The sequence below is a fragment of the Physella acuta genome, unplaced genomic scaffold (assembly GCF_028476545.2).
Source record: "Physella acuta isolate Inbredline_101_S28 unplaced genomic scaffold, ASM2847654v3 ptg000123l, whole genome shotgun sequence".
Lineage (NCBI taxonomy): Eukaryota > Metazoa > Mollusca > Gastropoda > Physidae > Physella > Physella acuta.
The window spans coordinates 55,236-70,033 of record NW_026731642.1 but is presented as its reverse complement, the minus strand read 5'-3'; the positions used below and the strand labels follow the sequence as shown (position 1 = coordinate 70,033).

The window sequence follows — 14,798 nt, the reverse complement described above, 5'->3', positions numbered from 1 at the left end:
AGCCCTCGACCCTAGCCGCTACCAACAAGCCCTCGACCCTAGCCGCTACCAACAAGCCCTCGACCCTAGCCGCTACCAACAAGCCCTCGACCCCAGCCGCTACCAACAAAACCTCGACCCCAGCCGCTACCAACAAAACCTCGACCCTAGCCGCTACCAACAAGCCCTCGACCTTAGCCGCTACCAACAAGCCCTCGACCTTAGCCGCTACCAACAAGCCCTCGACCCTAGCCGCTACCAACCAACCCCTTCACAATCGTTCACTCAAACATCTATACCCGCACTCGACCATGGGATAACAGTACCTAAACACCCCGGGGTTAACTCAACTCACACACGCCTCTCCCCTACGTTTTAGACTATTCTAACCGATTCTAATCTAACCTACAACAAATGATCTGTAACCGAAGAGAAATTCGTGGTTTTAAGAACATACTAGACAAAAACATCCCACGACCTAATATCTACAATAGTACTAGCTGAGACAAATTCTAAATCACACAACTTTAGGACACAAAGTTCTAACTTAAGTCCACATTGGCTGTAAGATTCGTGCACACCATCTCACCTGATTGATCGCTACTGCCTACTGTTTTACCCGCTGATATTGGTTCAAGTAACCTTTAAAATTTAATTTAAAAAAAAACTTTTTAAAAGGCTATTTTAAGGGCTAATTAAATATGCGTAAAAATTCAAAGAAATTGTTCCGTTAGGAGTGGGTAAAAAGACGGAGCGTAATATTTCAAGAACACAAAACAAGCCAACTAACACTAAAACAACTGCGTCCTTTTTTTTACTAAAGCTAAAACGTTTTGTAATTCAACGCGCGGATTTAAAAGCTTAATTTAAAAATATTTGCTCACACAATCCCCCCCCCCCCTGCTGCAATTACTCCCAACACACCAGATTAATCTGGTAATCGAACCCGCAATTTGTAAAGATGAAACGATAACTGGTAATTGCCACGGCAGAGTTCTGTCCCCTGCCGGGTCTTTGAATTTAGTCCGCTGGCCAGAAATTTAAACAAACACACTACCATGTCCGTTGGTTATTGAGCTCTTAATTGGCCATTTTATCGCCTGCCGTTTGTCAATGGTTCTTTTGTCCGTCCTTTTTATTTCTTGAATTAATGCACAGGTTGTACTTAATATTCATTCTCTGTTTTTCGACAGCAAAGTTTTAAAATAATTGTTACGCGGTTGTTGTTTTTTTGTGTTTTAATTTTTTAACCCTTTTCCCATTTAAAATAAAGAATATTGAAGCTTTATTAACTTCTTTTATTATTTTTTTTTAATTTAGCAAACACAAATTTATTAAATATTTCGGTTTAGCAACCATGAGCTTTACCGACTCGACCACGCCGACCCCTTCATTTCTAAAATGATATAAACAGATCTTACTTAACACAGAGGTCCAACCTTTTAAAGGAAGTTATTGTGAAAAATTCAAATTGACGTTCATTTTCACAATAACAGTAAACTTTACTGCAAATATAACTAAAGTTTACTAAAATATCTAAAAACAAAACATGAATCCTTGCAATGGTTGTCTTTACAATTAAAAAAATAATCTAAAACGAGGTAAAGTACCCAATGCAATATGTACTTTTATTAGCTACATCTTTATTTATTGTTATATTGGAGTTACGTCCCTTAATTTCCCAGCATGCTGCATCATGGAGTATTCTAGGGCATGACGCTTCAATCTGTACACTTACACTGCTGTTCGTGTAACTTAACTTATTTGTTTGCATTCTAAAGTTCTTACAAATAAGGCAGAAATCATAACATTGCCTGTTGGAGCTATATGTTTTACCACTTTTATCACTCATACACAGAGGCGTAGCGACCCTTCGAGGCGCACGGGGACAAACTTTCAATTTGGCGCCCCTTCGGGAGCAAATTTGATTTGCAACCCCCTCAAACTTTCGATATGCACCCCCCCCCCTCAAATTTTTGATTTGCACCCCCCCCCCCCCCCCGTCAAACTGTTTATAATGCAAAAATGCAGCTAAAATTACATTTTAATTTGTTTTTACCACCCATTTTGGCGCCCCCTAAGGTCGGCGCCCGGGGACATATGTACCCCCCCCCCCGCCCCCCCCCATCGCTACGCCTCTGCTCATACATCATTACATATACAAGCAAAGTTATCACAAGCGAACAGCAAAATTACGATAGGGAGATGACCATTTCAAATTATTTTAATGATCATCTAAAATTATATTAACAACAAAAAAAAAAAAAACCTTTTAAAAACAAATGTTGAAGTGATTTATTAAAACAAGTTTGGAGGATAATTAATTTCACGTTTGAAATTGTGATAGATATTCTAACAAAAATTAAATAGAATTTAGTAAAACATCATCTTTCTAAGAAAATTGCGATACTTGTCAACAAGGCGAGGCTTGAACTTTAAATTTTAAAAATCTTGAATTAGTCACTTTTAAAAATGAATGAAGAAAGTGTAATAAAACCAAGTTTTTGGAAAAGCATAATTAACGACATATTTTGAAAAAAATTAGAAAGTTTTTAAAAATGTTTTAAGAAATATCTATCCTAAAATATAATAAAATAATTTAACTTTTTTTGCCTGATGCTAAAGTTGAGTCGAAAACTTAATTGTCTTGTTTAAGTTTTTTGGTCTCCGTTTCCTGAATCATATCTGGCAAGCTCTGGTTGTGTGTTTCCGGTAGAGGGAACAGCGTCAGGGCAGCTATGAACGAACACACGCCGAATATGATGAAAGCATCGATGTCCAAAAGAGATTTACTCTGTAAAATTTCAGTTTTAGATATATATATATATATATATATATATATATATATATATATATGTATATATATATATATATGTATATATATATATATATATATATATATATATATATATATACATATATATATATATATATATATATATATATAATTCGACATCAAGCGTATTTATAAAATGTACATACACATAGAAATCTCAATAATAAACGAACTGTTTCTAAATTGATCATAATTTGATACAACTACCCACCCGGTGAATTTGTCTGTGCGGCCACAATACCACCCACACTTACCCAGTGGTTTATCTGTGGTGCCACAATACCACCCACACTTACCCAGTGGTTTATCTGTGGGTCCACAATACCACAAACACTTACCCAGTGGGGCCACAATACCACCCACACTTACCCAGTGGTTTATCTGTGGGGCCACAATACCACCCACACTTACCCAGTGGTTTATCTGTGGGGCCACAATACCACCCACACTTACCCAGTGGTTTATCTGTGGGGCCACAATACCACCCACACTTACCCAGTGGTTTATCTGTGGGGCCACAATACCACCCACACTTACCCAGTGGTTTATCTGTGGTGCCACAATACCACCAACACTTACCCAGTGGTTTATCTGTGGGGCCACAATACCACCCACACTTACCCAGTGGTTTATCTGTGGGGCCACAATACCACCAACACTTACCCAGTGGTTTATCTGTGGGGCCACAATACCACCCACACTTACCCAGTGGGGCCACAATACCACCCACACTTACCCAATGGGGCCACAATACCACCAACACTTACCCAATGGGGCCACAATACCACCAACACTTACCCAATGGGGCCACAATACCACCAACACTTACCCAATGGGGCCACAATACCACCCACACTTACCCAGTGGGGCCACAATACCACCAACACTTACCCAGAGGTTTATCTGTGGGGCCACAATACCACCCACACTTACCCAGTGGTTTATCTGTGAGGCCACAATACCACCAACACTTACCCAGTGGTTTATCTGTGGGGCCACAATACCACCAACACGAGCCCAAAGGCAGCAGGCGCCCATGCCAATGTTTCTATGGAGTAAGACAATAGTATATATATATATATATATATATATATATATATATATATATATATATATATATATATATATATATATATATATATATATATATATATATATATATATATATATATATGCTCACACAATCTACACATATACAAAACCTTCAGACAACACAAAAGAAAACGTTATTTGCACATTCACTATTTTCACAAAAACCAAAAGTAGTTTTTTAAATATTTACATATTTTAAAACAATTTAAATTTTTTTAATGCCATGCGATGATCTGCACTTATACTTAAACCTAGTCAATAAAAAAATTGATTAAAATAAAACTACCAAATAAAGCTACAGTAGAGACTTTAAAATAAAAAGACAACACGACATTATATCTGTATTATCTGATATCTGAAGTATGTTACCTCATAACTGTGGGGTAGATCTCTGACGTGTACACAAAGATCATGGCATACTGGCTACACGCTGCACACAGTGCCACCATTGCCATGGCAACCTTCACGTAACTGTTGTCTGAAGATGGGGAAAAACCTGGCTCATTATCTAAATATGATGGTGTGGTCGGGTTGTAGAGCATCTGACTGCTAACCCGAAAGTCTCGAGTTCGAATCCGCGGTTTCAAGACAGTTGAGCGTCCCTGAGATACCCCAGCTTTAATGGATAACGAAGTCAGGTTAGGGAAAGTAAAGGTGGCTGGGCATAGTGCCTGACCACTCTATCCTTTCATATCCCGAGGTCACAGAAACAGGTGAACTCTACTTCACTTGCCCCATGGACTATTTGGTTTGAAAAGGGAATTTAACTACTTTACTTTACTTTACAACTTATCCAAATATGATGGCGTTTTCAGGTGGTAGAGCGATCGACTGCTAACCAGTTTATCTGTTGTGCCACAATAACACGACACCAGAAGCTAACCCGAAATTCTCCAGTTCAAATCCCGTGCTCGAGCTCATATGACGTCAATTAGCCCCCTCCTCCCCCAGATTTACTTCTAAACTGTATCTGTAACTTGTGCAGTAGTGATTGCTTGTTACTTATATTTACTGTTTTTCATTATTCAATGGAGGGCTGGTAAGTAGGTCACCAACCAGTTCTACGGCTCAATAAAACCTGCATGAGCCATAGAACTGGTTGGTGACCTACTTGCCAGCCCTATTACTGTTTACTGCCCTAAATACACAACCTTACCAGATAAAAAATCGTTCAAAAATCCTGTCGCTATAAACGCCACACCTGCTACTATCATAGTTGCCATAAGGGGCTTTTTACGACCAAATCTGAAAAAAAATATCAGCCGATTTTAAAATTAAAGAAATATTGTTTCCGGAATGGCGCAAACAAATTTTAAAATGTGCAAAATAAAAAATTTTTTTAGAGAAAGTTTTAATAAAACTATAATTCAACTTAAAATAAAATGTTAAGTTGTGAGTTAAAGGATTATCATCATCTTCTTTTCCTGATTATGCGTTTGTATTGCAGATATGTTGACCAGTGTTTCTTTCAGAACTTTTCGCTCCGGGGGTGGGGGGGGGGGGAATACCTGGAAGAAACTCTGATGTTTACCATACAATACGTTCCACTGTGTAAGTAATTAAAATCGTGAAATTCTTTTTAGTCTTGATTTTAAAAAGTACAATTTTATAAATATAATGACTAATTTTATATGTCATCATCAGCTTTTCCCGTTCATGCCCAAGACACATGAGGCAGATGAAGTAGAGTTTATCTGTATCAATGACATCGGCATAGAGGAGGATACTGTGGTCAGCACTATACCCAGCCGCCTTTTTTTTCCTAACGTGAGTTGGGTACCCATCAGAGCAGGGTAGACTCAGTGATTTGAATCGGATTGAAACTCGAAACTTTTTGGTCAGCAGTCAAGCGTTCTATCGCTTGGTCACGCCGACCCTTTAAAGGATTATTAAAGACTATTATGCACATTGTGTTTTAAATTTTGAGTAAATATTAGTTAAATGACCCACTCAAATGGAAGTCCACTCACCTATTCATCATGGGCAAATTTAGCAAGTACACTGACGTTTCGAACACACCTCCAATACAGAAGAGTAGATAGACGTTGTCATGGAGACTGGAGAGTTTCAGAATGAGGCCATAGTAGCAGGCTGATAACACTAACCTGTAGACATTGACTAGTTCAATGGAGCCAAGTTCAATTTTTTTTTAATTTTTAAAACTTGGGAGTAAAATCAAATAGATTCGAGAAATTGATATACACATTCGTATTATTTTTTTTATAAAGAATTTTATATTTATTTTTTATGCATAAACACTCAACATGGTTTTTCTGAACACCCATAAAGTGATAAGTTACTAAAGTAAAACATAACCATACAATAATCAAGATTAGGATCTCAAGGAAATAAACAAATTTATTTACATGATCGGTGTTGGTATATGAGGGTAGGGGAGGTAAGTCTTATGAAATAAAGATTTAATAAAACCAAAAGCACCCTTCGACCAACTGAAAAACGTGAATTTCCAATGACATATCATTCGTAATTAAATTAAAGTAATAAAACATCTGAAAAATGTGTTTTAATAGTCTTACAGACACGGAGAACCGTTCTATAAGAAATGAGAAGCCGGGCATGGCCTAGCGGTTTGAGCACTAGACTGCTATCCGGAAAGTCTCGGGTTCGAATCCGGATGCAAATCAGTAATGAGTACCTAACTTCCGTTAGCGAAATGAAAGACGACTGGTCATATCATATGCCGAGTTCAGTGAAACAGAAGAACTTTACTTCATCTGCCCTATGTGTCCTGCTAGAGACAGTTTGAGAAATTAATACAAGAAAGATGGTTTACCATTGGAGTCAGTTTGAAGAGACTAACATAGAGAAAATTGATTACCCTTGAAGGTAGCTGAGGAACTAACTTATCAAACTTAACACTGCAGGAATTTTAAGAAACTAGCATAGACTGTTGTAAGGAAATATTTTTCAACACAGGACAACACAATATTCACCAACCAAACGTAGAAGAGAATGAGAGATCTTTGTCTCATTTGTCCATTGCGGACCAAGTCAGTCAGGTTACACTGTCGCACTTGTCCGTCCATTGATGTGTTCGTTTCCTTTTTCACTAGTTCCCATTCTTCGTCAGGGACTGGTATCTGTTGGATTATTAACTATTTAGTTAAAAAATGTGTTTTGTATTTTCGCCAAATAAGCAGTTACTTGACTTCTAATCCCTTTAAATATAACAATTCGTTTATGTTAAGGTTGAGCTTTTTATTAAAGAGCAAAACAAGAGAGATGGATGAGACCTTATAAAATGGTTGTATTTTTATTTCCATGCCTTAATAGATTATTAATATCATTAAAGCATTAAGTTGTTGTTGTTTTTTTTTTTGCTACCGAAGCCCTGGTGTAGGAACACAATACGTAGTTTTAAAATAAACCGGGCGTGTTCTCCCCTAAACTTTCTCGAATATTCTTATATAACTTGGAATATAGACATGATTTTTAATTACTTAAACTTTTAAAAATAGAATAGAATCTCATAGAAAAAAGAATTGCGCACCAAGCGAACGCCAAAACAAAATGTGCATAATAGTGCGCAATATTATTAGTACTTTATAAATTTACATGCATTTTTTGAGAAATCGGAAATAACGGAAATTACTCTAAATTTGATAGAAGGTAGGGAATTAGATCTTTTACTTACATGTGAAATTTCATTTATCTATCTGAAATAGTACTCAAATTATAGGCTTTTGAAAAATTCATAGTAGAAAAAGTACCACTTCCGGTTATCGGAAATCGCTCAAAAGTTGATACGGATCTACGATTTTGATAAAATACTTATATATGAAAGTTCATCAACCTAGCTGTAACGGCACTCAAGTTATCGTGTTTACAGACAGACAGACAGACAGACAGACAGACAGACAGACAGACAGACAGACAGACAGACAGACAGACAGACAGACAGACAGACAGACAGACAGACAGACAGACAGACAGACAGACAGACAGACAGACAGACAGACAGACAGACAGACAGACAGACAGACAGATAGACAGGCAGACAGAAAGACAGACACACAGACATACGGACAAGATTGCAAAATTATGTTTTTCCGTATCAGTGAGGTGTAAAAAGTCGAGATTTGTAAAAATCTCGATTTTTTTTTGCACGATTACAAGACTGTCTCTATACTTCGTGTATACAAGAAAGAAAAAATACACCAATATTCTACTTTATAATACTGAAGAGCTATAGATTCTATTCACTGTCATCAGGGGACAAACTGCTTGGGAATGATAATCAAGTGATGATGGAAAGGGAGACAACAATGAAAATTGTGTGATTGTGGAAAAGTGGAAACAAACTAAAAGTGTGTGACTGTTGAAAGGGGAAAAGACAATGGTTGTGTGAATGTGGAATAGAGAGACATAAAAGGTAACTGTGACTGTGAAAAGGGGGAGACAACATTGATTGTGTGATTCTAGTCAACACAGACAGGAATGGTAACTCTGTGATTTTAGACAAGGGAGAAAATAATGATAAATTATTGGTGAACAGGGTAGATAACAATAATAACTGTGTTACTGTGTGAACAGGGGAGGTAAATCAACTATGTCAGTTTATGCAAGCGGAGACTACAAAAACAAAAGTAAAACCTTATTGAAATTGCAGATTCTCTTGATGACGTCATAAGCTTCTTTCGTTTTCCCCTTCATGATGAGCCATCTAAGAGATTCAGGTACTATCCTTTAAGTAGAGGCAAATTATTTAAAGGGGCATAAGCTAGGCTTTATTACATGTAAACGTGTATGATGGGAGGCGACTCAAATACGATTTCAAAGGATAGACAAACATTTAAAAAAAAATAAGATACCGAAGTAATAAGGGATATGTTTATGTTTTTTTTACAAGTAAATAGGAAAATAATTGTAGAACGCACGACTGCTAACCTGTAAGTAGTGGCTCGAGTACCCGGCCCTGACAGTGTAGTACTAGTAGCTAAAACAATTTATGGCATTGTAAACACTATCTCCAAACTTAGATCTTTATGGTCGTACAATAATTGTGGTTTTTTAAATCTAAATGCGTTCATACTTAAAGTGATCTCATTACACTATTTCTGTGTTAATGCCTCACTAATTTCATTATCTTTTACATTTTGTTTTTATACATTATGTTTGTGCTTCTAAAATGTTTTTGATTAATTAAACACTGTTACTTTTATATTTTAAAGGAAAATAACCAAAGTTTTGTACTATAAACTAATTATTAATATCACTCTAGGTTACGATGTAAACGACGTTTTATTGTGAGATAGCTCTGTTTTATAAAACTGTACAGGTACAAAATAGCTAATATACACTACACCAATAGATGGTTGACTAGAATCTTTCTATAAGAATTTAAAGTTTTCTACTTTCGCAGTGCTGACGAAATGCAAGTGTCTATAGCGTTGTGTCAGTAATGGAGTAACGGAATGACACACTACTTAGCGGCTTGTAGTATAGATGTATTGTATTATAGAACGTAGCCCTCATTAAAAGTACCAAAATACACTACAATATTGATTTGACAGACTGTCAAGATATACAACGTTGTCCCAACAAACTACATAAATACAACATTGACAAAAAAAAAACACCAATATACAACATCAACCCAACAACGCACCAAAATACAACAATAGCTCAACTACCCTACAAGATACAACAACAGTCCAAACAACCCTAACACATACAATATAGACCTACAACCCACCCACTCACATAACATGGCCCCAAAAACCCAACAAGATAAAACGTTGCCCAAAATAACAAAACAAGATAAAACATTGCCCAAACAACCCAACAAGATACAACAATAACCCACCAACATACAACAACAACACACCAACATACATCAACAACCCAAAGAACCCACCACGGATGTGCCAGTGCTGTGACCCCCACTACACTGATCCCAATCTGCAGATGTCGCCAGTTCCTCAACAGATACGCCAGACCGGCGAGGACGAGCATGCTGAATCCGAAGAAAAATTCCATCAGCACTCCAGCAAATGGTCGATGTTTTGCCACATACAGCTCTACCGCCATAGTGTATGCGGAAGTTTGAAATCCCTGAAATTATATGTCCTAACTTTAATATCATTCGTGTTATGGTATTTAGTGAACGAGTAAATGGGAATGAATGGGGGTGAATGTTGTTTATACTTGGTACACTATTCAATTTGTCCCTGTTCAGTTCTCGTGCAGTGAGTTATAATAGTCCGGTTGGTACCAGTTTATGTAAGGGTATATAAGGTGTGTGAAAACGTGTGAGATTGCAGAGTTTCGTCCAGATCTCATCCAATGTTAGTCTATACTGCTAGTTAGCCACTGTGTCTTGTAAACGTAATTGACATATAGTAATACCTGCATCAATAGCCCCTGCAAGAACCTCAGGACCACGAACATTGTGTAATTGATTATCATAGTATTACCTGCATCAATAGCCCCTGCAAGAACCTCAGGACCACGAACATTGTGTAATTGATTATCATAGTATTACCTGCATCAATAGCCCCTGCAAGAACCTCAAGACCACGAACATGGTGTAGTTTATTATCATAGTATTACCTGCATCAATAGCCCCTGCAAGAACCTCAAGACCACGAACATGTTGTTGTTGATTATCATAGTATTACCTGCATCAATAGCCCCTGTAAGAACCTCAGGACCACGAACATTGTGTAATTGATTATCATAGTATTACCTGCATCAATAGCCCCTGTAAGAACCTCAGCACCACGAACATGGTGTAGTTGACGGAGAAGGCGATGATGACCCCCAGGACCGATGACGTGTAGAGGGTGAAGAGCATGACGGGAAGACGGCCGTACCGGTCAGCTAAATCACCAAACACCAGACTACCAATGGTGACGCCACTGAAATAAATGGTGGTAGCCAGGTCGACAAGGTAAGCATCGGAGCAGACGAGATCAAACTGGAATAAAAGATAAAACGATTATATGTGAGAATTTTATAAAAAATAAACCGGGAGTGCTCCCCGAAACTTTCTTGAATATTCTTATATACAGGGGATGGCAACTCGGGTTATAGACATGATTTTTAATCCATGTTTAATTGCTTAAACTTTTTAAAATAGAATAGAATCTCGTAGAAAAAAGAATTGCACACCAAGTGAACGCCAAACAAAATGTGCATAATTAATATGGCCCATAAATTATGTATTTAAAATGCAGATCTGACCTGGCTGACGATGTTCCACTCGTTGTGTACAGGTGTGTACATCCACTGTCCCGCCGTACACAGTACAGTCTCGTTACGGCCGTCAGAGAAGTAAAAAGTAGTCGAGCATTGCCAGTGGGACGTGCTAGTGACGTCATTGGACATTTTGACATCATAAACTGCTGCTAAAATGAAAAGATTTCACACCTCGTAATCTGGTTAAAAAAAACCAGTCTAAGTTTAAGTTTGAAAACTTTCAGTAAAGCATGAAGAAGATCCTAGCTTTTGATGTTTCAAAAAATGGTTAAAATTTTTTTTTTCATTTTTTCCCCAGTGCTCCATCAACCCGAAGAGATGCCTGAAAGAAACTCTGATTTTTAGGAATAGCTAAAACATGTTACTCGAAAGAATGTAGATGATGGCCTAACATCATCTTCTATGATAGACTACAAGGAGAGAAGGAAATGGAAGCAGTATCCGAATTAAATGAAAAAAAAGAAGATGGCGCTGGATGTGGCACGGCTCATGAATGAATCCAGATGATATTGTAGGAATGGCGCTAAACTGGACGCTTCAACAAAAAATAAATAAATCAGGAAAGGTCAATGGAGACTTGGAGGCGCACAGTGTGGAAGCAGCTGGCAGAGGAAGGACTGTCATGGGGGACTGCCAGGAAGCAGCTGGCAGAGGCAGGACTGTCACGGGGGACTGCCAGGAAAATTGGGGGAGACCGACAAAAATGGTGGGAGCTTGCTGTGTCATGGGCACAAAAAGGAAAATATGATGATGTAGATGATGATATTGATGATGATATAGATGATATTTATGATGATATAGATGATATAGATGATGATATAGATGATGATATAGATGATGATATAGATGATGATATAGATGATGATATAGATGATGATATAGATGATAATGTAGATGATACAGATGATGATATAGATGATGATATAGAAGATGATATAGATGATGATATTGATAATGATATAGATGATGATATTGATGATGATATAGATGATATTGATGATGATATAGATGATATAAAAGATGATATAGATGATGATATAGATGATGATATAGATGATGATATAGATGATGAGATAGATGATGATATAGATGATGATGTAGATGATACAGATGATGATATAGATGATGATATAGATAATGATATAGATAATGATATAGATGATTATATAGATAATGATATAGATGATATAGATGTGATAAAGATGATGATATAGATGATGATAAAGATGATGATATAGATAATGGTGTAGATGATGATATAGATGATGATGTAGATGATACAGATGATGATGTAGATGATGATATAGATAATGATATAGATGATGATGTAGATGATGATATAGATGATGATATAGATGATGATATAGATGATGATATAGATGATGATATAGATGATGAAGTAGATGATGATATAGAAGATGATATAGATGATGATACAGATGATGATATAGATGATGATATAGATGATGATGTAGATGATGATATAGATGATGATATAGATGATGATATAGATGATGATATAGATGATGATATAGATGATGATATAGATGATGATATAGATGATGATATAGATAATGATATAGAAGATGATATAGATAATGATTTAGATGATGATATAGATAATTATATAGATGATGATGTAGAAAAAAGATATAGATGCTAGAGAGGATGATATAGATAATGGTATAGATGATGATATAGATGATGATATAGATAATGATATTGATGATGAGATGATGAGACTTACATGAATTCCCTACACTGGCCATGCATGTATGGGGGACCGGCAACCCATGGAAGGCCATGATGACGTGATGAAATAGAACATTGATGTAGGATACAGCCAACAGGACGTGGACCATCAACTGGAACTTGCCACGTCCTCCTAGAGCGGCCATCAGGTTCTCCAGGCTGTCCACACTGTAAGTCATGGTGGGCGGTGCTGGGATATGTGACTTTGGTTGACTGAAGTTGACTTTGGTGGACTTAGTTGACTTTGGTGGATTCAACTTGACTTTGGTGGACTTAGTTGACTTTGGTGGACTTAAGTTGACTTTAGTGGACTTAGTTGACTTTGGTGGACTTAAGTTCGCTTTGGTTGACTTAGTTGACTTTGGTGGACTAAGTTGACTTTGGTAGACTGAAGTTGACTTTGGTTGACTTAGTTGACTTTGGTTGACTTAGTTGACTTTGGTAGACTGAAGTTGACTTTGGTTGACTTAGTTGACTTTGGTTGACTTTGGTTGACTTAGTTGAATTTGGTTGACTTAGTTGACTTTGGTAGACTGAAGTTGACTTTGGTTGACTTAGTTGACTTTGGTTGACTTTGGTTGACTTAGTTGAATTTGGTGGACTTAAGTTGACTTTGGTTGACTTAGTTGAATTTGGTAGACTTAAGTTGACTTCGATGGACTTAGTTGACTTTGCAGGACTTAAGTAACATAACAAACGGTTGACTATGCCTGTTCACGCTGTTTGGCTTAATTAAGCTGACTATGCAAGGCTTAAATGAATCAAAGCTGAATTGATATAACTGTTTAGCTTTGTTTGATGTGAACACAGTTTTGCATACATCAATAACAAATTAGACCAACCAGTCTTTCTTAACATGTTAATATACAAGTCCAAAACTCAATACCTAGTTGTTATTTTTTTGTGTTTTTTTTGTGTGGGTTTTTTTTGTGTGGGGTCAGTTTATGACGTTAACACACTAGGTAGCATTATACAAGCTATAGGCTCCTCGAATGGCAAATGTTAGTCTGGAATAGAAGTGTTTAGAACAAATTAATTAAAATAAAGATAATTACTTTTAACGAGTATTTAAAGATTATGGCCATCAATAAGATACACTCCCTGTATGATAATCTACTGATATAACAACCTACCAATACAACAACCTACCAATACAACAACCTACCAATAGAACAACCTACCAATAGAACAACCTACCAATATAACAACCTACCGATACAACAACCTACCAATATAACAACCTACTAATACAAAAACCTACCAATATGACAACCTTTTGAAACAACAACCTACCAATAGAACAACCTACCAATAGACAACCTACCAATAGAACAACCTACCAATATGACAACCTACTAATATAACAACCTACCAATAGAACAACCTACCAATAGAACAACCTACCGATACAACAACCTACCAATATAACAACCTACTAATACAAAAACCTACCAATATGACAACCTTTTGAAACAACAACCTACCAATAGAACAACCTACCAATAGACAACCTACCAATAGACAACCTACCAATAGAACAACCTACCAATAGACAACCTACCAATAGAACAACCTACCAATAGACAACCTACCAATAGAACAACCTACCAATATGACAACCTACCAATAGAACAACCTACCAATAGACAACCTACCAATAGAACAACCTACCAATAGACAACCTACCAATAGAACAACCTACCAATATGACAACCTACCAATAGAACAACCTACCAATAGACAACCTACCAATAGAACAACCTACCAATAGACAACCTACCAATAGAACAACCTACCAATAGAACAACCTACCAATAGAACAACCTACCAATATGACAACCTACCAATAGAACAACCTACCAATAGAACAACCTACCAATAGAACAACCTACCAATATGACAACCTACCAATAGAACA

The 14,798-nt window shown here is 36.9% G+C and overlaps 2 protein-coding genes across 2 annotated transcripts; one reads left to right on the top strand and one right to left on the bottom strand.

Moving 5' to 3' along the window:
- Positions 1-4,272: 4,272 nt before the first annotated feature.
- Positions 4,273-11,257, bottom strand: LOC131934939 (solute carrier family 22 member 13-like). Its single transcript, XM_059291209.1, has 6 exons — positions 11,114-11,257; positions 10,617-10,847; positions 6,866-7,008; positions 5,878-5,964; positions 5,064-5,152; positions 4,273-4,385 (listed from the first exon to the last, which is right to left on the bottom strand). The coding sequence occupies exons 1-6, from the start codon at positions 11,255-11,257 to the stop codon at positions 4,273-4,275; spliced, it is 807 nt and encodes a 268-aa protein (XP_059147192.1).
- A 273-nt stretch (positions 11,258-11,530) lies between these two features.
- Positions 11,531-12,791, top strand: LOC131934920 (coiled-coil domain-containing protein 1-like). Its single transcript, XM_059291185.1, has 2 exons — positions 11,531-11,565; positions 12,320-12,791. The coding sequence occupies exons 1-2, from the start codon at positions 11,531-11,533 to the stop codon at positions 12,789-12,791; spliced, it is 507 nt and encodes a 168-aa protein (XP_059147168.1).
- The last annotated feature ends 2,007 nt before the right edge of the window (positions 12,792-14,798 follow it).